Source organism: Corvus moneduloides, chromosome Z, assembly GCF_009650955.1.
Source record: "Corvus moneduloides isolate bCorMon1 chromosome Z, bCorMon1.pri, whole genome shotgun sequence".
In the NCBI taxonomy this organism is placed as follows: domain Eukaryota; kingdom Metazoa; phylum Chordata; class Aves; order Passeriformes; family Corvidae; genus Corvus; species Corvus moneduloides.
The window spans coordinates 32,827,854-32,854,104 of NC_045511.1; the positions used below are offsets into that span (position 1 = coordinate 32,827,854).

At 39.0% G+C, this 26,251-nt stretch overlaps 1 protein-coding gene across 5 annotated transcripts in view; it reads left to right on the forward strand.

The window, feature by feature from the left end:
• SLC44A1 (solute carrier family 44 member 1) overlaps positions 1 to 26,251 on the forward strand; it is an 88,306-nt gene that overhangs the window by 46,712 nt on the left and 15,343 nt on the right. For 2 of the 5 annotated variants that reach the window (XR_004237367.1, XM_032095361.1), the window contains exons 8-16: positions 1,563 to 1,690; positions 2,718 to 2,904; positions 4,861 to 5,026; positions 9,928 to 10,084; positions 10,525 to 10,608; positions 11,673 to 11,810; positions 13,531 to 13,767; positions 15,350 to 15,430; positions 25,348 to 25,496. Coding sequence is in view for 4 of the 5 variants with exons in the window: in XM_032095361.1 (XP_031951252.1) it covers positions 1,563 to 1,690; positions 2,718 to 2,904; positions 4,861 to 5,026; positions 9,928 to 10,084; positions 10,525 to 10,608; positions 11,673 to 11,810; positions 13,531 to 13,767; positions 15,350 to 15,430; positions 25,348 to 25,449 (1,280 nt within the window). In the remaining variant the exon portion in view is untranslated. Of the gene's footprint in view, positions 1 to 1,562; positions 1,691 to 2,717; positions 2,905 to 4,860; positions 5,027 to 9,927; positions 10,085 to 10,524; positions 10,609 to 11,672; positions 11,811 to 13,530; positions 13,768 to 15,349; positions 24,161 to 25,347; positions 25,497 to 26,251 lie in introns of those variants that run through there. The other 3 variants (XM_032095362.1, XM_032095363.1, XM_032095359.1) reach the window with 3 other exon arrangements.

The following is a 26,251-nucleotide window of genomic DNA, read 5'->3' on the forward strand; positions in this document are numbered from 1 at the left end:
GGCTCAGGAAGACCTGCATGACCTAGATCATGTGTGAAATGCAACCGGCCATGCTATCTTGGAAATGTCCAAAGATTATCTCTTCCAAAATGATGTAGCTTGTATGAAAATAGCCTTATTTTATCAGATCAGCTTTTAAATTTGTAAAACTAAAGTTTTCTACGCTTCTTACTGAGTAGATAAGCCAAAATGTCTGGGCAGATGACTGTAGGGAAGAAAAAAACCCACAATAATCATATTAGGAAGCACTAGTGATTTAATTCTTGCAATCCATGACTGCAGTGGATGGAAAAAAATCAGCAGATCATCTGTATTTTTTCAGGATCACTTTGGTTTTCTGCTTAATGGCCTCACAATCTATGACCAGGGAAAAGGAAAAATATAGATTTTTTTTTTTTCATTTCTATTCTCTTTAGAAGCTGAGAAACCATGTTCAGTGAAACAGTGGAATGACTTACTTTATTGGCAGCTGTTACTATGTTGTAAAAAGTTTCATCCTTTACACTGCCTGAATAAAAACCTGTCTTCTATGACACATACTGCTTATTCTGTCTTGGCTGTTTGTTTAGGAGATGTCGAAAGAGCATTCTTCATTTTAGACTTGAACAGAGTACCTTCACCAAAAACATGTGATCACAGAATGGGTAAGGTTGGAAGGGACCAGAGAGGCTCATCTGGTACAACCTCCCGACTAAGCTCATGCATTTGATTCAGAAATACCACCAGAACAGAGAAGGACACTCAAAAGAAAAAAGAAATGTCTCAGAGAGGAGAGGTTATCTCTCTGAGGGGCTGGAGACCTGTGTTTAAGAAAAGCTCTATCTTGGAAAGGCAGCTAGAATAGGAGAGTGTTATTCTGGCCATAAGGCTAGGTTTTCATAACAGGGATGAGAAGATAGTACCTCACGTTGTATTTGCCTCCTGTGCCTTTCACTAATGTTTTTTCCAATGTCCAAGATGTTGTCTGAAGCAAGTTAAGCTACATACCATTATGGTGCTGTTTCCAGCATCAGGCTGATCCTTGTTGTTTCAATTACCCAGGAGTGGTAGACTCCTTGTTTTGTTGTTGCTATTTCACATCCTAGTCCAAAGGTCTGTCTCTGTTCTCCCTCCTAAATTCTTACCCCCTGCATTGTTATACACACATATACATCCATACATATAGCCTACCATAGAACTATTTATTCTTCCTTTTGTTCCTCTCTTACCTGTCTAGTGGGAGCTGTGCTGTTCATTGTTAGGGCTCCCCATGAAGTAATTCTTCCATGCAGTTTACCCTAGAACACAGAATCAAGGTTCTGCAAGTCTCTTAAGTGGTCATAGTGTGGTGAGACTGTGAAAAGAGTTGATTCACCTGAGAAGAGGGCAACAGATGACAACTAAGTACTTCTCCCTCCTCTCAGGTTCCTGTTGGGTTGAGCATCACTGCTCTTGAGTGTTCAGTACCAGATTAGACTTAAAATGAAAGAACTGTTTCATTTCTCTGGGACTAGGTAGCATGACTGTGTCACACAGAAGATGTATCATTCATTTATCCTTTCTGTTTTCTCACTAAAACGTAGGTGGTACAGGAGTCCTGTGGTGGCTCTATGCTAAACAACGACTATCTGCCAGTGCTCTTGAGACTCAAATAGCCAAAGACAATCTTCAGGCTCTCTTGATCTATGCCATTGCAGCTACAGTCTTCACGGTATGGTTTGCTAATGACTGCATCATTTTCTTGTTCTTGTCTTCCTGTTGGTCTCTGTTTTTTTATTCAGGTGAAAGCATTGTATTTCACACATTTTTGAACAGTTTATTTCTGCCACAATTTCTGTTGAAGTGATTTTCTTTCATTATGTTATTTTTTTAACTTTCAGGAACTGTTCTCTAATACCTAAATATGAGTCAGGGGAGATTTTCTAGGAACAGTTCTCTAATATCTGATTTTGAGTCAGGAGAGACTTTCTAACCCTGCAGCTACTTTCATCATGTGAAATGTCCACAGGGACTTCCAAGAATAGGTATGATATTGGACTGCCAATCCAAAGAGATTTTTCTTAGGTTCTCAGTTCAGAGGTACTTAGTCATCTCAGTGTATTTAAAAATCCTTAGCCTACTTCTGAAAGAAGTTGTTCTCAAGTCGTTGTGAACTGAAATACTAACACTGACTATTGGACCAATTTATCTTTTTTGGGCCTTGCTGTTCATTTCAGAGTCACTGAATTTACTACCAAAAACTGACAATGTTTGACTAATTTCACAGGAACTGTAGACTCCCTGTTTTCTTCCTCTTTTTTCACATCCTAATCCAAAAGTTCCTCTCTGTTCCCTCTCCTAGATTTTTAGTCCCTATGTTATTACACACATATATACATACATCCTGTAAGATCACCACACCATAGTCAAATATAAATTTTAAATTACCTTTCTGCTAAAACTTGCCAATTTCACTGTTTTGTAAAACATAACTGAGGATAGAACCTGGTCTTATCTAATCAGCTTGAGGCTGATGATGATTCCAAATACATAATTATGAGAATGGAATTCCCCAAAAGTATAATTTGGAAAATAATTTATCACTAGAGGAAGCTGATAGAGGTTTTACATTTTGATCTTGTGATCTTCTAGATAGAGTATCTGTTAATTTAGTGTGTTTGAATATCCTTGCTATGCAAAAGAATAGCTTGATTCTGTTTCAGTACTCTAAAATGTGATTTGAAAACTTCCCCCTCTAGGTTATCTTGTTCTTAATTATGTTAATTATGCGCAAAAGAGTAGCTCTCACCATTGCCTTGTTCCACGTGGCCGGCAAGGTCTTCATTCACCTGCCGCTGTTAGTCTTCCAGCCATTTTGGACATTCTTTGTGCTTATCCTCTTCTGGACATACTGGATTGCAGTCCTGCTTTTTCTTGGTACTACAGGTAAGCAGCTGTCACTTATTTTAAATACATTTCACTTTGGTTTTGTATTATTTCAAGCAGAGTTGGCTAAAAAGCATTTGGGAATCTCAAGGAAAAAAGCCCACTTGTTGTGCTTCTATTCCTGTCTACTTCACTGACTTCAGAGCACTTGTTTCAAGAAAGTTATTGTGCATTTTAGTGTGCATTCCCAGCATGGTACTTTGTGTGTGATGCTTTTTGTGTGTGGCTTTTTGATTTGATGCAAGCTGGCTTGCTGCAAACCATGAGACTCTATTAATAAAACTGCTGTAGCAATTTTTCAAATAATTCCCTCAAATTTTACACGTGCAAATTAAAGACAGCATAATCTTGGAGCTAATATCACCAAGTGTTGTTGGCAGTACTCACACAGATGAGTACACAGTAAGGGAAGGGCCATTGCACACAATTACTGTCTCCCACAATGTAAATATTGTGGAATTAGTTTTCAGTTGTTTGTAACTTAGGTGTCCAGTATTATTCCAGAATCATTAGGGAGATTTTTCTGCTGTTTGTACACTGTATTCAGAGAGCAGCCAATGTACTCTTAATTCTGCCTGCTCTTCAGTACATAGAAGGTGAAAGCTTTATTTGTATTCTGACAAGAGCGTCTAGAATTAATCAATCCTATAGGTCCAAATCTTACTTATTTCAGCAGAGAAACATAGCAGATGCTTTTTAAAAAGTGTGTTATTTTGCAGTATATTGTAGATAACAGAGGCTGTCATTCATAAATACCTTAAAATTTTGAAATGTGTTGTTTACTACTGATCCAAAAGTAAGTGTTTCAAGTCACAAAGCTGTTTCACAGTAATACAAGGTAAGTATTTTTCATATCCTGAGTTCTTAGCAAGGGTTGGAGGCAATAGAATTCATGTGTTCTTGTTCTCATTACTGCTGAAATTTTTAGTTTTCATTGCATGCTGTGCTGTGTGCAGAAAATGGTCGCCACTGAAAATCTCAGCCCTGTGCTTCACTTTCTGAATCAGACCACTGCACAGGCACTAAATTTGTAGCAGAATGTAGTCTGATTTTACAGGTAACTGGTAGAATCCTTCAACTGGCCTTGATTCTTCAAAAACTTATTTATCTTTTTAGCTTATATGCACTCAAACAAAATATTTGTGCAAATAAGGCCAAATCCTTGTTCACTGAAACCAGATTTCAATAGTTAACTTATTCACAAGAAAACATTGATTTTATATGTAAGTATAAAAACATAACTAGGAACGCGGATAATGTGCTGTGAGTGCTAAGTCAAAACAATTGTTTTTCAAGGTATGCACTTTATGCACATAAAGTTACTTGAAGTGTTTTTCTGAATCTCATCAGCTGTTCATGTGACTGTTGTATAAGATGAAATATCTCACTGTGCATTAACACATTGAAATAGACCTTATCCTAGGAGTGTTCTGACATGCTGTCAGTCTCTGTACATGATTCATATTAGAGAAAGAGTCAGTGCATTCTTGAATATATGAAATCATATATTTAGAATTTCTAAGGCTGTTCCGTATGTCTGTTAATAGCTTTAAAGCTACAAAAACTTACTGTAAGGAAAACAAAAGTGATTGTTAATGTTGACATCTAGATGTAAGGAGCTGATACTGATTCCTGCTGTGTGAATAATACTGATAAAGCAGCTAACTCAATTTAAGAATGACTGAAGTAGACTTTCATTATGTTTAACTATATGAATTTTTGCTATAAGATGGTGGTTAGTTGTGGAAATTTTTTTAGTGTTTTTTTTTTTCCCAATACCATTATACTTATTGTCTCAAAAGCTATCTTTCTTAAGAACAGTCTTCCTGAACATGACATTTAAAACTATGAGTAGAAACTGGAGGGTTTCTGCTGTAACTGGTTATGAACCATATGCTTCCTTCTTTATCAGGTGATGTAAGCATCAATTACTTTTTTACCCTCATTTATTTCTAGGTAGTCCTGTCCCAAATGAAGAAGGATTTGTTGAATTTCAGATGGCAGGTCCTTTGAAATACATGTGGTGGTACCACATAGTGGGACTCATCTGGATCAGCGAGTTTATCCTAGCCTGTCAGCAGATGACAGTAGCAGGGGCTGTTGTGACATACTATTTTACAAGGTAAGGATAACTTTGATAGCTCTATCATGAGCCATACTGGGCACCACTAAATTTGTGTTGGTTTGGCCAAATTTAGAAATATATCTTCTGAGAGAAGGCAGGTTACAACCACCCCTCCCCCACCAGGTTCTGGAATAGTTGAATTTTCCTTGAAGGAAATTGAAAGAGATAAAAACTATTTAACAAACACACAGGAAAAGAATAATAATGCTAAATGATAAAACCTCTCACTGTGGAGAGAAAAACCTGGGAAAATTTCAGAGTCCTTCCGTAGTCTCTCTCTCCCCCTCCTTGGAGCTGGGATGGGGTGGTGAGCCCACCTCCAGGGCCAGGGCCTCGGTGGAAAGTTCTCCCGATGTATTCTGATGTTGAAACAGTCCAGCAGAGAGAAAAGGAAAAAAACGAAAAGGAAAACAAAAGTTCAGCTCTCCGGACGAAAAGGAGCTGAAAAACTGACCGAAAGCTGGCTGGAAAGCAAGCAGGCTGCTTCCCCACCCTCGCTCTGCAGAAGCAGGCAGGTTTTATCTCTGTGTCCTCAGAACATGAAAACAAACTGCTTTGGAAAAGTACACTTTTCTCTCTCCCCTCTCAGGCTCAATTTAAAGGCATAGAAAGGCATACATGCTAATTTCTGGGCATAGTGCAGCGATAGGGAATACAACATCAAGTCACCCCAAGACAGTAGCCTACACATTGACTTAGCAGAAATAATGAGCAGCAGAGGTTTTGGGGAGAATACTTGTATCCATTGTGAAAGCTGGGGAACAGTTAAATTGCCTTGACTCTTTTTAAATCATGTGAAGTCCTGAAATATCTGTTTTGCCAGTTATAGATGGTGTTCTTGACATATAAGACTTGAAGTCTTATTTGCCTTGTAACCTGTGCACATTCTACAGAGATGGGTGGTTGTTTACAAAGTAGGATGTGCCTGGAAGGTCATCTGTTTTGCTAATAATTAATGCTGGTAAGATCTGTAGAGGTTAAAAAAATAATGAAAGCAATTGATTATTATTTTAATTGCAAAACAGTGCCTTTTAAATTATTTACAGTGCTTCACTAGTCTTCATTAATCTTTCTTTCATGAGATTACGTAAGATCTTATTAGATTCATCATTTACATATAGATTCTGACAAGATCGTATACAAGTAAAAATTCTTGTAAAATTTTAAAGCTCCATATTTCATTGCTATGTTTGTGGACTAAGTTGTGTATCAGTTTTTGAATAATGTATGCAGATATTTTTCAAGTGCATGATTCAGATCACAAATATTTAATTGGTTTGTCTTTTTAATTGAGGCTGTTATCTGAACTACATTTTACTCCTTTTCTGCCCTACTCTTTAAAATAGTATCAAAAGCACAGAATCAATTTACTGTGCTGTCAGAAATTTTGTTATTTTCTTAATGATGAAGTTCTCCAGTATACCAGTGAAATACATCTATGAAATTATTACAAGATGTTACAGGGATGTAATCTTGTGAATAGTTAAACTAGATTGAGTACGGAATGAGGAAAATACAGAGGGAAGATAATAACTCTGCATTTAAATAGGAACATGTATGCTTCACCTGTAAGTTTATGTATTTCCTATCACCTGAGGGTGAATGGATTTTCTTTTTTTTCCATATTCTATAATTCCATAACAGCAATTTTATTTTAAGTTAGTAAATACTCATTTCTCTCTGCTCTTATCTTCTTCTTGCATTTTAAGGTGCAATCATAATTTGAAAAGTGACTTGTAAAAATGGAAAAGGCATTAATTTGCACTTACCCATTATTTTGCATATGAGCAGCTTCCCAAATCAAATGAGACGAGGTTATCCATGGAGAAATGTTTTATATGTGTTCACTGCTCATTCACCTTAGCCAGATGGATTCCTTTCAACTCAGGCAATAAAAGGCCTCAAAGTGTTTTGCAAGACAGACTTTGCCCTGAACATGAGAAAGTGTTTGGGTTGCCTGGGCATAAGACTCAAGCCATTTTTGTGATTGTGCCCAACAGGGAGTAAAATTTGTCTTCCCCTGAAAGTTAGTTGAGAGAACATACAGGGTAAACCTATTTTAATCATTAACGTCTCAGATTATGTTATGCAGGTATTAGTTTCATGGAATGAAGAACCTACTTTATTATCTTTTCTGAATGAAATTTGCATCTTTCTGAAGCTGGGGAGATCCTTTATTTTTTGAATGTTAGCACATGTTTCTTAATATGCTTATTATCATGCCCTTATTTCTAATAAGAAGAGCCATTCTTTAAATGTTTAATAGTGCTGTTCTTTGAGAGAGACATATAAGTGAGTTTCTTGGTAGAAAAGTGGCTTCAAACTGTGAAAGTATTTATCTGATAAATTAAAAATATTATAGCTACATTGCATTAAATAACTTGTTTTAAGGCTCAACACTTGGTACCTTGAGGACATAATAGCTAAATCAGAAATGCAAAAAATCTGAGAAAAGACTGTAGGTGATCAATTAGTAATATCCTCTCCAAAGTCCACACAAAGATCTCCAACGAAACAAGAGGGGAGAAGGCAAGTTTATCTAAAAATGTATTAGCACGGTTTCTTACTGTTTTAGAAGGTTTTGAATTGCACACCATCCAATGTAACTTTACAGGAACTGCCAGTTGTTAACAGTGGTAATGAAGCCAGCTGCTAGTAAGACTACCTGTCACCAATGAGTATTTTCAGTTGCTCAGAGAATCACTGGCAAAGGTATTGGCAAAAACAGGTTAGTATAAAAGTGAAAGTGTGACAGTTCATTGACAAGATTCACTCTACTTCTTAGTAGATGGTTAAAGCACACAGAGGAAAAGTAGGATTAAAATCTAAAATCAATTGATCTAAAACTAAACCTAAGATTATTTATGTGGAAGCTGGGGATGGAAAAAGGTTAAGGATGAGAAAGGATAAGGATAAAAAGGAGTAAGGGAGACCCTCCCACTGAGTCACAAGAGTGGACCCTCTTGCCTCTTTCAACCCCAGACTTGACCAACAGTTTAGGCCTAAAGATTTTAACAGCACTTAAACTTAGCATCACTTAATCAATACCCTAATTTAACCAATTTTCCAGAAGAGTCTATAGAATTTACTGTGAGCACAACAGTAACTCAGTTATAGACTTGACTTACTTAGCAATCTAACATTCATAGTACATTTGCTGTAGTACATTCACACTCACACTTGTATGTACAAGGTATAGATCAGTAAAAATAATTCCTTTCAAGTTCAGGGAAGTGCTCACGCTGGATGCCTTTGCACCTTCTCAACAGGCAGAGGGTTGAGGCTTGAGCAGTGGGGTGTCAGCCCAGGCTCTGTCAGCAGCATTTGACATTGGTCCTCTGAGTATCACAAACTTGAGAGTTCACTGGCTCAGAGAGGCCCCACTCAGAGGGAGGTGCTGGTCGCAGCCCACTGCAGTCCAGGAATCTGCGGGGTTGCAAGAGAACTGGCTTCAGTGATAGTAATTCTCCATCCTGGCCACAATTCAGGTCTGCAATTTTCTTTGAAAGTTCAATAACAGAAATGTTGTTCTTCCTAGGTTGTTATTTAGTCACAAAAAAGAAAGTTTACAAGGCTGTTTAAAAACAGGAGCTTGTTAGACAGGACAAGTTCCTGGGAGCAGACCATGTTTCTGATAAGTTTGAGGAGCTGAGCCCAGGTGCTCTTTGTCAACACTGAGGCCTAACAAGCATTTCTGAGATCACAGTGCAGCCCAAAGCAGGAAGGGACAAAGGGGATGCACCACCACACTACTCATATGTGTTACGAATAGATTTAAACACAGAAGAGCATAGAAAACTAAGTCTCTGTGAATAAAGCAGATCAAACCCAGAAAGGTTTGAAATACACCCCAAAACTTGATTAAAACCAAAGGAGGTTAGATGTTGGTGCCAAAAAAAACTTGATATATTTTATTTAATTGTAAAAGAGGCAAAGAGAGAAAATAAAGAAAGAAATCGAAAAAGAGCGGGGTGGGGCAGGGAGAGTGACACGGGTTAGGTAGAAACATATCATCCTTCCAAGGATCCCAATGATGTCTGGTGACTTCCCTCCATCTGATCTTCTTTGTGCTTGGGGTCCCCTGCTGCACCCCAAAAAGTGTAGTCCAATGGATTCTATGCTTTTTGGGCCAGGTGAGAAAGCCCAGGTGCCTTCCCTGGGGAGGACAAGTTTGACACTGTCCCTTGCAACACTATGGATCTGTTGCATCATGTTGCAGTGCTGTGGTGGAGGCTTTGATGGGCCATGACATCCCCGCTGCTGTCATTCACATGAGTGGCCGTAGATCTGGCTATCCCAGGGTGAAGGGCCCCACATCTGAGCTGGTCTGCACAGCAGAGGATGGGAATTCACTGCCTTTGACTAGAGGCTTTTTCACCACACACCCAAAGCTTCTCTCCGCCCTCCCTTTGGTGTGACAGTCTGTGGGAGACTGGCAGCTGATAGCCCTGGGGCTGTGGTCTCCACCAGGTGAAGGTGAGGCTTTACCCTCCTGTGAATGTATTCTTTTCCCGAAGCCCAGACTTGAGTCACTTTATCTTATCTCCATCAACTTGCAGTCCAGGGCCTCAGTCGGGAGGCTCATGGAGGGTGTGGTGGTCTTCCATGCAGCTTTTGTTATACAGTTTTGCTATAATAGGCAATAAGTCCTAAGCCAAAAAAATTTCAGTCTCTGACAGTATGACATACTGATTCCTTATCCTAGTCCTACTTCTGCATTAGAGAAAAATCTGCGAGTTACACAGATTGTCAGGGTGGAGTAAGCAATATATCCTGAAAGCTAGTATGAGGATAATATATTCCTTTTCCACATTGTTTTGTTGAGAATTTGTAGCACTTGTAGAAGATTTCACATAAATACTGATCATTCTACTTCATTTTTTTTCTCTTTTCAACAGGGAGAAAAGAAATCTGCCATTTACTCCTATTCTGGCATCTGTTAATCGCCTTGTTTGTTACCACCTAGGAACAGTAGCAAAGGGGTCTTTCATTATCACACTAGTGAAGATACCACGAATGATTCTCATGTATATTCACACACAACTCAAAGGAAAAGTAAGAGAAATAGATTCCATTTTCTTACCAAAACTCAAGGGCTGACGTGTTTACCTGTTTGTTTAGTCAATGTGGGAGGTTGGAAGTCTTGTTTTGGAATAGATCAAGGGTAAGAATAAATTCTTCACTATCAGGGTGGTGAGACACTAGAACAGGTTACCCAGAGAAGTTGTAGATACCCCACCCCTGGAAGTGTTCTGAGTCACATTGGATGAGGCTTTGAGCAACCTGGCCTAGTGAAAGGTGTCCCTGGCTGGTGGTGTTGGGATTTCCTTCCAACCCAAACCATCCTATGAATATGAACATGTAGACTTTATAGGACCATGGGACTGATACAGATTGCTAAGTTAGTGGGCTGAATATCAGTTACTGAAACACCAGGGAATATTTTTCCATTAAGACTCTTTATCTGTGTTTTCCCACATTCTGTGCTTTTCTAGGAAAATGCTTGTGCTCGCTGTATGCTTAAAGCCTGCATCTGCTGCCTTTGGTGTCTAGAAAAGTGCCTGACATACTTAAATCAGGTAAGATTTTCAATATTTAAATTTTATGTAAGGGCTGGTACTAGTATATATATTCTCAGAGTGCAGTCTGATGCCAACACATAATGTCTTGTACTTTGGACCTGAACTTGAATGAAAATACTTCAGTCTTGTCTCCATTACTGAAATTATACTGCAAAACACTACATTGACCTTTGGAATGTAAACAAAAACTAAAAATAGCCAATATTCATCTTTATGAACATGGTATCTAAACTTTATAACAATGTATTTAGTGGTTGGAGACATTCCCTCTTATGTCTACTCGTTCAAACTGCCTCTGAGTTTCAAAATATTTTTGCAGTGAGACGAGAATTAAGCTTTGCTGGGTGTAATATTTAAGATTCCCACAGTATAAGAACTATACAAAACATCAAATTGTCATCATTGTCTCCAAAGGGGAAAAAGAGTTGCAAAGTGCAACATACTAGCTGGTCCTTGTAAAAGACCCTTTGTAAAAGTGGGTTTATGGGCCTGTAGTTCCACCTCTTACATATGTACATAGATACCTTGGTAATATCTGTTTCACTGTTGTTAATTTTTTTTGCTTGTGGAAATGTACAAAATAAAATCATAAGAAAGCATTTTAAACCCCTCAATGTAATCCTTGAAAACTGTCCTCACTAACCTTAAATGCAGTCTAGTTGAGTATCTAGAAATTATCTTGGTTGACTTGTATGACACTCAAATTCTTTTATATTTCCAGATTTCTTTTTTGGAACTATTTAATTTCTGTAGCTATGCTACCGTTCACCACCTCCTGCAGAGAAATTGCAAATTCTGTTTAATGAGTTTTTTTGAACAAACTAGTTAATGCATAAATTATGAGCAAGGAAGGAGAAGAATAGTAATTCTTTACCTCATATAATCTTCTGTCAGCTGGTTCATATTGCTTGATTCAACAACTCTCAAGGGAATTTTGGTTCATTAAAATCATATGATGAATGTGACTTACTCAGAAGCTGTATCTTCCCCCTTACCTTCCCCACCCTCTATCTGAAATACCTGATCGTTCTATGAACAAATCTTCAATCTCCTTTTCTCAGAATGCGTATACAGCCACAGCTATCAACAGCACCAATTTCTGCACCTCAGCAAAGGATGCCTTTGTTATCCTAGTGGAAAATGCTTTGCGAGTGGCTGCCATAAACACAGTTGGGGATTTTATGCTGTTTCTAGGAAAGGTATGTCTGCTGCATACAGTTGTTACAGACCTACAGAGAAGCAATCTTTCTTTAGCAATGGCTTGAACCCTAATACAAAATGCCTTAAAAATCCTGTTTCTTAGTGTGCACTTTATCACATCTAGCAGCATCCTATTAGGAAGGGACTATTCAGGATAGGGAGCATAAGCAGATGACCCGCTTAAACTTAGTAAAAGTGACTAGAGAGGAATAGCTGAAGCTTATGACACCTTTTCCATTATTTTTTTAGGGAGTCAAGAGAAAAGTGATTAGAAGTTCTAAGGTTTTGATTTTGTGGTTAAGACAGAATTGCAAGGAAAGGAAGCTTTTCTTTTAAATTCTGTTTAGGAAGGATTCTTCAGGTTTATGTTGAAAATTTGACACATTATTGACCACCCTTTATTGGGGTGACAAAATTGGACTGGAAGAGTACAGAAGCCTGCTATGAGGAACTGCCAGCTTAAGCAACTAAGTTAGTTCTACTCTGAGAATTAAAAGGAGACTAGAATAATTTCTTCAGTCAGTCAGCCTCTTGGGTCTCCAGCTGATGGAGACAGACTGTGTGGAAACGTAATCCAGTGAATTATTTCTATCCTTTGAAGTGCCATAATTTACTGAAACAATTAATACCAGTCTTCTTAAATCACCTGTGCCTAAGTATTTGGACACTGGTTGGACTGATCTGTATTCCTTATTGCATTCCTCTACTTCTGTTAAATCAGAGTACAGCGGGCTGAACTTTGAATCCAGTAATTAAGTGAGTAAGATGTGAGAAGGAATAAACACATTAGGGAGATAAAGGTGCTTGAGAGAACCTGAAATTACATAACAAAGTTTTACTGAGGTATCTGAAAAATGTTAGGAAACACCTCCCTGAAAAGAAGTCTCAGATTATTAGAAAAATGTGCCAGTGACAGAAATGTTCAAATGAACAGTGCATATGAAAATTAGTATCAGCTGTAACAATGCTACACTATCAGCATCTCCTCTACCAGTTCAATGTGGTGTTTTCATAAAAGCTGACCTATGTAATGATTTTGTGTTTAGTTGCAGTTCATAATAATAAATTCAGAAATGTTCAAAACATTAAGTGGCCAATTAGTCCTTTTATTTTTGCCAAAACCACACTGGTACCCAGTGGAATATATGTTAGGGCCTCACACATAGTGTAGTTCTGTGGAGACTATTACATGAAGTGCCTCATGTGAATTCTGCTCTACTTGCTCCTGTATGGAGGGGAGATAGATATTAAACAAGCTTGAAAGTTGTTCCACTAGCAAAATGAAAAACATACCATCCTCCTTATACCTGACTTTCTCCCTCCACCCCAAATAAAAAAACCCTACTGCATGTTAGCTGATGCGCTGCATCAGGTTGTGGGGTTTATATAATTGACAGGATAAAGTTCTTTTTTACAGGAATATTGTATAACACTAGAACAATGACAGCAGAATATAAATGTAATCTGCTCTGAAAAATAATCTTTGTGCTGAAGGATGTGTAACAATTGACTTGAACCTGCTGAAAAATGAATTAAATGTCATTTACCCCGAGGGACATGGTAGGAGGTAAAGGAGGTAAAGATCTTGTTACCTACCATGTGTAACCTCTAATTCTAACCCTGGCAGACCAAGAAGCATATTGCCTTAAAAAAAATAAACCAAACAAAAAATATCAAAAGGCTTCTGCCATTAGAGTTGCCTACCATTTTCTTCTTCAGGTCCTGATTGTCTGCAGCACAGGTTTGGCCGGCATTATGTTGCTGAATTACCAACGAGATTACACCATCTGGGTGCTGCCACTCATCATTGTCTGCCTCTTTGCATTCCTGGTTGCTCACTGCTTCCTTTCCATTTATGAAATGGTTGTTGATGTCCTTTTCTTATGTTTTGCCATCGATACAAAATACAATGATGGGAGCCCTGGCAGGGAATTCTACATGGATAAAGTTCTCATGGTAAGTTTCCCCTTACTCTCAAAGTCTAAGGATCTGGTTCCATAAAATAGGTATTTTGACAGTGGAGTGAATGCACTAGCTGAGTTCAATGTGGGGATTTTTTGGTTGTTTGATTTTTTTACCTTGCCATCTTGTTTATGGCTTGATCAGGAGACAGTGTCATCTGATAAGCATCAAATAAGGAATGATGCTTCCTTCCTGTGGTATTCGCTTTTATTTGCTAGCTGTTAGATGAGCAGTCAGCTTGCAGAATCATACTATTGGGTATCATGTCTTGTAAATGCCACAGTGCAAAATAGAAAGAAGCAAAACTAAGGGAAGAAAATTTGGGTTTTGTACTTTCCCAAGAAGGACCTCTCTTTGGATGTGAGAGAGAAAAAAATAACAGACTATTCTACCTCACACATAGATAGAGTGACCACAGTGGAGTTTTTGTACAGACACGAACCAGAATTTGTGTGACTCTGTCACACATAGAAACACCAGGCTTTATGTTCTGTCCTGGAGCCTACATGCTTTGTCAAGGCTTTTTGCAAGGCCATTTAATTTTGTTTATTTTTGTTCCATGTTGTTTTCTGTTCACTCTAACTAGAAACCAAGATGTAAAAATTCTGCTTCTCAAGCCCTTCACTTTGTTGTTGAGTAGGAAATTTCTTGACAATGTTTTTAAGTGGCAGCTGTAGAATGTGTCTCTGTAAAATGTACCCTCGTGTAGGCTAGAGGAAGATTCTCCTGACTTCCTAGCATGATTTTTTTTTATTACTGTGGGAAAACCATGCCAAGAATTTAGTGCTAAATTTTTTGTAAACCCCTACAGAATCTAAAGTATATAATAAAAAAAGTGGCAGCTGATGAGTTGCTTCTTAACAAAGAGTAACAGTAAAATGCAGCATGTTCTATCAGAAGAAAGCGCTGATAAATTCTAAAAGCATTGTGGGTTTCTTTAGTCAGCAGTCAATATCAGAGAACCCCAGCAGCTAAAGTTTACTGACATTTTCTGCAGAATTCTTGCCTTTAGGAGAAAAAAATTGCTTAAAATTGAATTAGCACCTTTTCTAATTTTCATGAAAAGGAGATTGTGATTTGGTGAAAAATGTAAGAGGTTGTATTGAGGAAAGTTAGGGAAATCACCCAAACCTTGCAAGTAATTACCTCCAAGTCCTTTTGTTTAATGGAGTTCTAACATTATGCACAGGATACAAGGCAGTAAATGGGATTCTGGTTTGTTTGGGGTTTTTGTTGTTACGGTTTATTTTTTGTTTGGTTTTGGCTTGTTTTTTGCTTTTTTTGAAAACCAGCCTTTTACCTTCTTTCCCCATAAAGGAGAGCATTGCAGGGTAAATGTGAAAGTTGTAAGAGCACACAAGGCAAACATTTGTCTGGCTTCCAGAATTAAGTGAGGGAGGCCTTTGTGGCTGTTTGGCAGGCTTTTTTGATACTTCATGGTCAAGTCTAAGCAAGAGAAGTGGGAGATGCAAACTGCCTGGATATTTTGAGTAGTTACATCTTGAAGTTCTGTCTTGAGTTTGATGTTTGGAATCTGCTCTATGAAAGCACTTGTCATTTCATTACTGTTTTTCAGGAGTTTGTGGAGAACAGTAGGAAATCTATGAAAGAAGCTGGCCGGGGAGGTGGAGCTGAGGGCAGAGAGCTAAAACCAATGGTAGGTGCAGATGAGGAGGTGGCGATCCTCCAAGAGTTTCACTTTTACTTCTTCTCCCTCTTTGTCTTTACTGACTGCACTTCTTCAGGAGAAGTTTTTGTTCTCTGTATCACTCAAGATGTTCTGCTTTTTCTGTTTGTGAGCTTGCCTATCACCTGGATGGCAGAGTTTTTGTCACAGCTGAGACCATCTCCTGTAAAAGTAAGATGAAAGGAACTGTCTCATATGAAACAAATGCAGTATAATTTCATTAGGATTAGTGGCGCATGATATGTGGTATATGCAGACACCTCAATTGCTGAATAGTCTAAAAATAAGACGGCTCTGAGATTCATTGGGCTCTTCTTTGCCCTGAGATGAACAATTTTTGCTCATCTTACATTCCCTACAAAAGCCTGAAATGAAGAACACTACTGAGTGCATCCGTTGTTGCAAAGTAAAACCAGGTATTTAAAGCCCTCACCAAATTATCTTACACAGTGCCAAGGAATTGGATACAGTGATTCCTTTCAACCTGCTCAAATGACATTTCTCCCAGTTGTTTGTTTTATTGCCAACTACTTATGTTGCTTGTCTCTTGTGTGCTCTTTCCATCTCACACTGTCAGATGCACAGACAGTGAACAATGCATCATTTATGCTTCTGCAGCCTGTTTTACTAATGGTGTGCCTGTTAGGAAGGCGTTGCATGTCTGAGTAGCCTGGAATAAGGAACACTATATATGGTACAGATAACAGATAGGAGGATAAGTTTGGAAGGTGGAGAACAGAGAGCGTATAATGGAGAGCCAGGCTGGGCAAGGTATGACTTGTCATTGTACATTATGACTTTGTAAGAGAGAGTATTTTTCCATCATCACTTTCTCAGAGTGTTTGGGGTCGTATTTCTATACCATGGGGATAATTTTTTAACCAAATGGAATCTAAATAAGTGTATGCTAACAGAAGAATTTATTTTTTCAACAATGTATGTGAAGCCATGTTGCATGAGCATTTTTTGACTAAGCTGGAATGGGTCCCTGCTATAGACTGGATAGATGTGTAGCTTTGCGTGTTTTGCTATTTCATTATGGCATACCAATTTCTAGATTTGCTTATGCCTAAATGCTGCTGTGTTTATACATATAAAAAACTAATTCAATGCTCATTTACTGTTTTCTTCTGGGAGTAATTCTAGCCGGTCAAGCAGACACTAACATTGGGATTTTCAAAGCAGCCTAAATGCTATATAGATGCAAATGTGTCATGAAAATGACTGAGAATTGGGTATGAAAACTCTCTAGTCATATGTACAAAAAATTCAGTTCAAAATTTTATGTTGAATTCTTAATTCAAATAATTGGTTTACCTTAAGTGGTTTTCCACTCATGCTGTTGTCAGAGCTGGCACAGGCTGCTACTTATACTTTTGTACTTGACTGCCTAAAGCTTGGATGTTAAAAAAACTTTATTTACCCCCAGCCCTGTAAAAGCACAAACCAAGTACTTGCAAATCAAGGGTGGTCTTATTCTTAGAGGAATTTTTTTCTCGGCTCTTGAGCCTGGTATTGGCTGAAAGTCGTCATGGGACTGCTGGGGAAGATGCTGAGCACTTGGGGCTCAGCATGGGAGTAGTCACCTGCTGAATTTCTCCCAGTTCTGCTGCTCATGTGATTGTCTTGTTTGGAACTGTTTGGGCCTTGTGGTTTTCCATTTTTGGGCATTCAGCTCCAGTTGATTTAACGTTGAAATACTAGGTTCTCACTTCCTGAAAACGATGGGACACAGCAGTTAAATTTCTGATACCTTTCCCCAAAGTACTGATAGATGGCCTCAGTTACATCTAGAATAGGATCATTCGTGAGTCTGCTATGTATCAGTAGTACCCATAGTCCCAAAATTGCATGTCTGAAATTTAGATCAATATTACTTTTTTCTCTTATTTTAAAAACACAGTCTTTACTGTTTTGCTTCAGTTTCCTTGAAATGCAGATATTTCTTAGATCTGACAATTATTTCTTAAAGTGAAATGCCGATATTTCTTAGATATGACAATTATTTCTTAAAGTGAAATGCCCTAAGTGCAGTTGTATTTAAAGTAGATCTTAGTAGCAGAGATGAGGAAACACTTAGGATGTTCTGTTCTCATATCAGGGCACAACAAAAAACCCCACCTTTTCATGCTTCTTTCTTTATGGCTTCCAGTGACCCCTTTGATTCAGTTTCTCCTTGTCCTTTGGCATTTGTCTAAGACTGTACTGTATGACTTTGTTTTCTAGGCCTCTGGAGCAAGTTCATCTTGAAACTAGCCAGCCATATTGGAACCCATTGACATTCCAAAACAGTATATATATACATATATACATACATACATATATATATATATATATATATAAATATACAGCCAAAATCAGAGAAAAGGAACAGGGATTTAAAACTTTTTTTAACAATTATTTTTGTGAAACATGTACTCTTTTCATACGGGTGGCTTTTACAAGCAGCTTTATCATTGTTCCATTTCTTAAATTATTTGTTGTGGTCATGGAAATGTTGATTCTTATCTGCTCGATATTTTAAAATCTGGAGGAAGTATCATTGTAAAGATAATTTGAAATCATGACTGGGTTTAGAGACAGATTTCCCATGACACTGCTAATCTGCTGAGAGTTTTACTTGTTTAATTTATTTTAAATTTGCATTAAATTCGGGACAGTGACGTACAGAAAACCTTAAAATCAAGGAAAGTCTCAAATTTAGATTTTCAATAGGTGGTTTCAGCAAGAATTCATCCAGTTCAAATGTGTTTGTAAGCAGTTATTTTACTTTACAGCCCTGGCAGGGTACAGTTTTGTTTACCAGTATCAGATATCACAATAACCAACTCCTCAGGTATTTAGGTGTGTGGGAGCCCTTGCATCTCCTATTAAACAGAACCTACAAAATGGGGACAGATAATTTTTATATGCAATTAACTTCCTGCTTACCCTACTTACCCCTCATACCCATTGCCCTCTATCCTCCCCTTGAGTTCAGTAGCCTCCTTCACACTTCAGCAGTGTTCCTTTGAAGGGTATGGATTCTCCATACAGGCAATTGAAATAACAGATTGCTAAAGCTTAGTCTTAGCCATACTCGTGATTAATTCATGACTAGATACAAAGATGCTGAGGATGGGAAGAGAGATGAACTGTACTACTGTACATAAAAAAGTACTGTATGCTTCATTTCATCTAATGAGAAAGCTCTGGGAGGTAGCAGGGATCATTCCTTGCCTGTTGTTTGATCCATATTTGTACATACTGTAGAGGGTGGCTAAAGCCAGAAAGGGCAGAGAAACATTCCTTTGGAAGTAAAACTGCCAGGATAGTTATCTGAAGTTATTAAATAATGACACGAGAACATGCTTTTTTATTATTATTAGATACATAAATTTATTTTCAGTCTGGAAGCTCACCAGATATGAATGCTAATATTCAATTATTCAGCATAGTGAAATGGTAAATGCTTAAGTGTATTTGCTAAGAATTAATGATCTGTCTATGCTATATATTCCTTTTGTTACCATTTTTTTAAGAAAACTATTTTTGTTATTGTAAAGTTAATATTTCAGAGCAGAATTTTTAAAATTATTGCACTAAATACAAGCTGTCTACAAATAATGATGCCTCAATGGTTCAATCACTCCATTCAAGAAAATCTTTTGAAAAAGAGTAAGAGCCTTTCTACAGAAGCTTTATGATGGAGTGGAGAGGTATGTCTAGGTAGAGACATGCACAACTCGTGTTATCAAGGTTTAGTAAGTAAGCAGTTATCTGTGCTTCCTTTCAGACTATCAGACCTTTAAATTGCTGCTGAAGGTTTAAAAAATCATGTAGTATCATGTAGCTAACTAGTGCTCTTATCTTTTGGCAATAGTAAAATGTTTCACTTTTGCTTCCAGAAGTCATTTGATAACTTAAATTTGTTACATTTTTTTTTTCTGTAAGCCAATTAAAACAATTTACACTTTTCATATCACAGATCCCAAACTATTCGAAAGGTATGAAAATAAAGATATGTTTGGAAAGGATAGCTGCTGGGGAGACAAAGAGCATTATCCAGTCTGGGAAGCACTTACTCATTTAAGTGAACTGTATCTGTAACTACTAGCATTAGGAGGGCTCTATAAGTATGGAAGTTGTAACTTACACATCTGTGTAAATGCTGACTGGACTATAGCTTCAGCCTAGGGATTTAAACTGGAGCACTAGTGAGGCCTCTCAGTGCAAGTTAGAGGTCAGACTTGCCCAGAAGAAACAGTGGGGCAGCCTTACGTTTGTGGAAAGGAGACATTCTTGCAGTGTCTAAGACAGCAGTGGCACTCAGCACCAGTATTTGTGTAGATCAGAGGGGTTCAGCAACACAAATTTAAAAACTGGCTTAGATGAATCCTAGAAACTGGTTTTCAAGGCTAAAAGTCTTATCAAGTACCCAGTTGCTTCCAGTGAAGCTAGTTTTCATCATGTTTGGAGGTTATTGGAGGTGCTTAATTAAAGAATCCTTGTATTCTGCTCATTTTGATAAAAAATTTCTTCCCTGACTGGCTCCGCAAGTTTATGTTCTCCGCTCACTGGAAGTCCTGGGTGGGGACTTTTCTCTGTAATTGCAACTGGGACTGCAGTTGGTAACAAATTTTGTATTTTTGTATGACTTGACTGTACACCATTTTTATAGCAGTTTATCCTGTCTTAAAAATAAATTTGTTTATTTACATGGTGTTTAAAAGATACAGGCAACATTTTTCTATGGGTAGTTGTAACATTTAAGTGAGAAATCTATATCATTACAAAGTTCTTAATAAAAACGTGTGCACCATTCTTGAGTGTATATCCAGCATGCAGAGCTTTTCAGTCCTGTCAAAAAGGCATTTCATCCACACACAGGCTTTACAGTGGCCCTTTAAAGCTTTTGAATGTCCTTTGAAGTTCATTTGCAACCAAACTACAAGCTGCCCTCTTCCAGCTCTGTCTCGTGCACAGAGATAAGCAGAAGACAGAATTCTGAAAAAACAACTTTTCAGGACAAATTTAGACTCTGCTTTCTGTTCCTAGTGGGGATAGTGGAGTGGGAGGACATTTTGGCATGTAAATCCCGTACATAAATTTTGGCAGTAGGGGTACTGGGGTCTGCCAGCTGTGATGGATTAAATACTTTTTCTCATTGTTGGTTATTAAAGCCAGTGTATGGTCTGCTTTGTGGGAAGCAGTCTAGACTAAGTAGAGAGTGATGCTGCACTGAGAATAACAATGCAGAGGAGCAGACGAGACAGCTGAAACAGAGAAATCATCTCCTCAGAAAGTCCATTGAATTGAGTAGTGCTCAAAGACTGGAGATTTAGGCTAGACAGTTTGGATTTAGAAACAATCATTGAGATTACCGCTTCCCAGCATTTGGTTTCGGCATCATAGCCTCTGACCAGCTAGGTTTCAGAGGACAAAAAGCATACCATCCCTCAAATTGTTAATTTTTTTTCCATGTTATTTTTTCTGTTTGGAAGTTGAACAGCACCATGTCATCTTTATTGCTTCTTCCAGTCCTGCAGAATATTTTTTTGTTGTTGTTCTTTTGAGTCTCATTTCCATATTGCTCTCTGAGTAAAGGAGTGGCAAGTGTCAGTGTCAGCTCCCCTTTGTCCCTTGATCTTACCACATTCCCTTTCACCTTCCTGAGGCAATGATTCAGGGTATCACCTGGACTGAATGGGAGGGGGAGTAGGTGCTGAGCTAAAGTCCTGAGGTGAGACTGTTTTGGTTTTTTTTTTTGTGGTATTACTCCATCACTGTGGTTAAAAGTGCAACCAATTACTTCTAGAATTTCATTGCTGCTCCACAGCTAGACTTAACACATCAGATGGCCATCTTCAGCTGTCCAGTAGCTCCCAGCTGCCAGAACCAGGACGGCCTTCTAAATGTGGCCTTAGCTTGGCATAGTAACTAAAGGACTTTCTTCAGTGGGAAATTGTGTCCTGGAAGGGACAACTAGGAGAACTGACAGTGGAAAATGCAGTTAAATGTTGTGGTGGGTTGACCACGGCTGTAACATACAATGGTACTCTGTTGCTTGCTCAGTCCCTGCAGCATGATGGGAGAAAGCAGTGAAAGGACAAAAAAGCATTGATATAAATGTAGTTCATTAAGCAAAGAAGGGGAAAGAAAAAAGCAAAGGCAATCAGTTACCAGCAGACCAATGCCCAGCCAATCTCCAAGCAGCAACGGCTTCAGAACCACACCCACCCCAGTTTTATTGGTGTTACATTATATAGTGTGAAATGTTTCTTCAGTCTGTTCAGGTCAGCTGTCCTGGCTGTGTGCCCTCTCATCCTTTTGGCCAACCCCAAATGACTGCTGGGGTGGTAGAGTGGGAAACAGAGAAGGCCTTGACCCTGTGCAAGCACTACTCAGCAACAGGTAAAGCTTTGTGTTATCAAAACGGTTTTGGTTGCAGATCTAAAACACAGCACTTTGCAGGTTGCTGAAAAGAAAATTAACTTCATCCAGCCTAACCCAGTATACAGGTCCACTTACCCAACAGTTAATCCAAGACTTGCTCCCTGCATTTCTGTACAGCATCTTCTCAGGGTGGTTACTTCTTTCTGAAAGGGCTTTTTTTTGCAGTAGGCAATTAGCCTGCTTCACAGTGCTCCCTTTCATGGAGGGAGCAGGGGATGTTAGCTCTTACTCTTTCAGCACATAATGGGGATATAAAGCAAAAATGAGCCCTTTCTGTATTAGTGTTCTGGCAATTGAGCAGCCAGTGTTGGAGACAACATACTTAATGTGCCCTCAGGGCATGCACTTTAGTGGTTTGCTCTGAGTGGTTATGACGTATTCTATGAATGTATGTTATAGAGTCAGAATAAAATGCATGTAGCAGACATATACTCATCACCATCTAGTGAGCATTTAGTTCAGAGTGCATATTACATGCTGTATTGAATATGGCACAGTCATCTTAAGAAATAGTCTTAAGATTTATAAGTAGATACCTAACAGCATTCCTGTTTTTTAAATCATGGCTTGGCCTGTGCAGATACTGTTTACTAAATCTAAATATCACTAGCCCATTGTTTCTTGAACAGCTTGTGTCACATTATCAACACAGAAATCCTATTTCATCTTTGTGAAAAAAACAAAAAGACCAACAAAATGACCCTCGTGTTTCCCAACACAAAACCCAAGAGAGTTCTTTGAAGCATTTCTTGCACTCGGCTTCTTTGTTGGGATGATGAAAGTTTACTCTAAATATTTCATTTTCAAATGCTCTTCCAACTATTTCATCTCTGCTGTTATTTCCATCACATAACAAGATTATGGAGACTAGTAAATCTATATTTCTTGTGTTCCATAGCAAATACTGTTCTTGAGGTACTTTTTTCTTTTGTATTTAAAGAGATGAGAAAAGAGGTGAAACATGTCTCTTGTGATGTGGGTCATGTATAAAAGGCAAAATTTCTGGTCTGGGATGGAGCTGTGATGAGTCTTGCAATCTGATACAATCAAGCCAAAGCTCCTCAGAGACTAGGATTATGAAAATATTTCTCGGGACAATTGGTAGCACAAATTGATCTGAAAATACCTTTTTGGAGGCTAAACTATGTGGCATTCATTTGACAGACATCTGTTAAAATGGAACTAGCAGAAAACCAGCAAACACCCATCAGATTCTACTCCCCTGTCCTCACTGAGTGTGATGAGCAGAATCTGGTGTTAGAAGCATTTGGTACTTTTCAGCAGAAACATGGGACTTGCCTTAGAACCAAAGTTGCAAGAATTCAGAGTAAAAGTACCAGCTCACTTTAACAGAACTAGCCTGATTTTGTTAATGGCCTCTCTAAGTATGTGACTTACAAGTAGATACCTAACAGCATTCCTGTTTTATGCTGGCAGCATAGGGGGCTCCCGTTCCTCAAGTGTACCACCTCTCTTCTCTGGCTTGAGTGGGAATAGGGATACCTTATTTCAGAAAGGTTTGGTGAAATTAGGACTTACTTAGGAAATTAGGAATTAGGACTACTTATGAAACCCAGCAGAAGTTGTGCACTGACTGGAGTTCCCACTATAACCATGTTTTTTAACTCTCAAATACCACATGTGCTCCATGTTAGTATTAGCTGGATCCCTCCCTGCTGCTCAGACTGAAACGGGAGAGTATCTCATTTGAAAAACAGCGCCACAGACAATTTCATAGTGTCTCCTTGGGGAGTGAGGGAAGAGAAAACAGAAAGATGGTTTTGTTTCTAATGTAGGCTAGAAAGCAGCTGCCAGAAGTTAGGTGGAGCCATGGAGACCAGGTAGAAAATATTCCACAGAATTTTTTGCAGTAGTTAAGAAAATTCACATTCCAATTCAGGTATCTCACAGCAACATTTCCTGTGTCCTGCTTTTATTTTACTCTGGAGCTCTTCAGAGCAAAATGAAGGTGGAATCCTATACCTACAGAAGAGAATTATTTCTATATAATGGATTGTGTTGCTGATTACAGAAACTACCCTAAGGAAAAAGGAAAATCTTCTGAACAGATTTTAAAGGCTTGACAGTACTTGCATTGTCATAGTCCATCAAAGCTTCATCTGGAAATGAATTTTTCATCCTACTTCACTCATACTTCTAACAGGGCAATCAAACCCCTGGACTGGCTTAGTGATTTACATTGAATCAAGATCAACTAACAAGTGCTCCTTTTTCCAGTGGAATGCCACCTCCTCTGAGAATGGGAAAAGTAAATGTGACACTGTTTATTGTTGTCTGGAGAACTTAAAGTATTTTATACTGCAAGCTGTGAATGCAAGAAGATAAAAGAAATTAACAGTGCTGATCTAATCTTAGATTTTCTGTGTAAACTGACGTGCCAGGATACTGATGCAAAACTGTATTTTAGTCTAAGAAATGTATAGATTTTTTAATGTATCAAAATAAAGTTTTCCTTTTAAGTAAGAAAGAGATTTCAATGTCTTCCATGCGGTGTGTGTAAGCCCTGCTCTTCTTAACAATACAATCTCATGTTCCTGAGACGCAAGCCAAATTTTTGCTGAAGTTTTACTTTACTCTGTCCCTGCCCTTTAGCTGAGTAGCTGCAGTAACACTGGACATACTGTCCGGGTTCCAAGAAAAGCATTTTGACGCTAATGTTTTCTGAGATGAGCGTGTGAATGGGGTTTGGTAGACCAAAGTCAGGATATTTTTGCTGCCTTTCTTCTCACTGATCCTCAGTGATCCTCTCACATCTGCTTCTCAGCTTCTCTCCAGCATGTTGGAAATTGCCTCTCTAGGCCAAGAGTGTCACCCATCACCATGTTCCTCAGCCTCTCTGATAGGCTACAGGGTGTGCTGAAGGTCAGTCACGTACAGAAGCTGTTGGAAAGTTCTTCACTGTGGAAGGGGAGGTTGTGGTCACACATGCAGACAAGTCCTTGCTCATACCCGGGAAGTAGGACTCTCAGGGCTCATAAGGCTCTCTGGAGCATACTGGCTCATAACCTATGCTTTGCCTTACCAGGACAGCTATGGGGCAATGCACAGTAGGGAGGCATGAAGGAAATCTTGTTATGCATTATCAGCCATTCAAGCTGCATATCACAGCATCTCTTGTGGCACTTCCTTGTTCTTCAAGGGTCCTGTGCACACTCCCCAATGCACAGCTGTTCTAATGAGCTTGAATGTCCAAAGATGAATGGTGAGTAGAAGCAGTAACAGAGGCACATGCAGTCATAAAGATTCCTTCCCCTCTCTATCCCATAGGCACAGCAGATTTCTGCTTTTTGCTGCCATTTTCTTTTTTTACACTAATACACTTAAGCCAAGCTGAACCATGTCTTCTGCTTCTATTACTCTTCACTGCAAACCACTTCAGTATTGCCTTTGCATAAGATGATTTACTTTATCTGGAAACTACTGCTACTTAGGCTGATGCTGTTGAGGCCGACCAGTCAATACCATCAGGAGGAAAAGGACCGGAGAGCCCATCGGGTAGAACCTCTGCACACAGGCAGGGTCCCATGCTATGAACCCAAAGTGTTCTGCTGCGTGTCAGTGTTCTGCAGTTCCTGTGAAGGTATGTCCCTTTGGCTCGGAGTGTCTATTTCATGGTTTATTAGCAGTGAAGCTGCTTGGCTAGATGGGTTTAGTTGCCTGGAGCAAAAGAGGCTCCAGAGATACCCTTCACCAGTAGAGGTGTTAGGGTCAGGAGGCACAAAACATACATGTTGTAAAAACCCTGTCTGGTTTCCACTGTATTTTGCCTGTGTCAGAACTGCAGAACAGGAGTTGTTTAGCTTTTTTCACCCCCTCTAGCAGTGAGGGACTGAAGCACTGTCTGCAGAGATCGATGCTCTGAAATGAGTTTCATGACTTCCAGGAGAAAAAAAAAAAAGCAAGCACCTAAAGGTGGGCTGCAGAAGGCTAGGGAGAGAAGCACATGCAGAGAGAACAGAATGGGACATGGAAAGGAAAGGAAGGAAAGCTTCAGGTTACTGTGGTGGTGTGTGGAAGAAAACTGCTCTCCGGCTGTGAGCAGGGACCTGGAGACAGAGGACTGGAACTGCAGATGCAGGATTTTTCCTTCAACCACACAGCAGTTCCCACTGCCAAGACATTCTGCATGCAGTGGGCATGTACCTCCGATTACTTAGCCTTGGGACTCAGTCCCTGGCACTGGCAATTGCAGAACACCACATGCAAATGCCTCCTCAGATCCCTGCTCCCTGGAAAGCCCTGCTGTCCCACTGGAGATGAAGGACCAGTCTGCTTGCTAGCAGCACAGTACAGGTCCTTGGCCACTGAACAAGCTCTTCTGCGTGGAGAGGATGG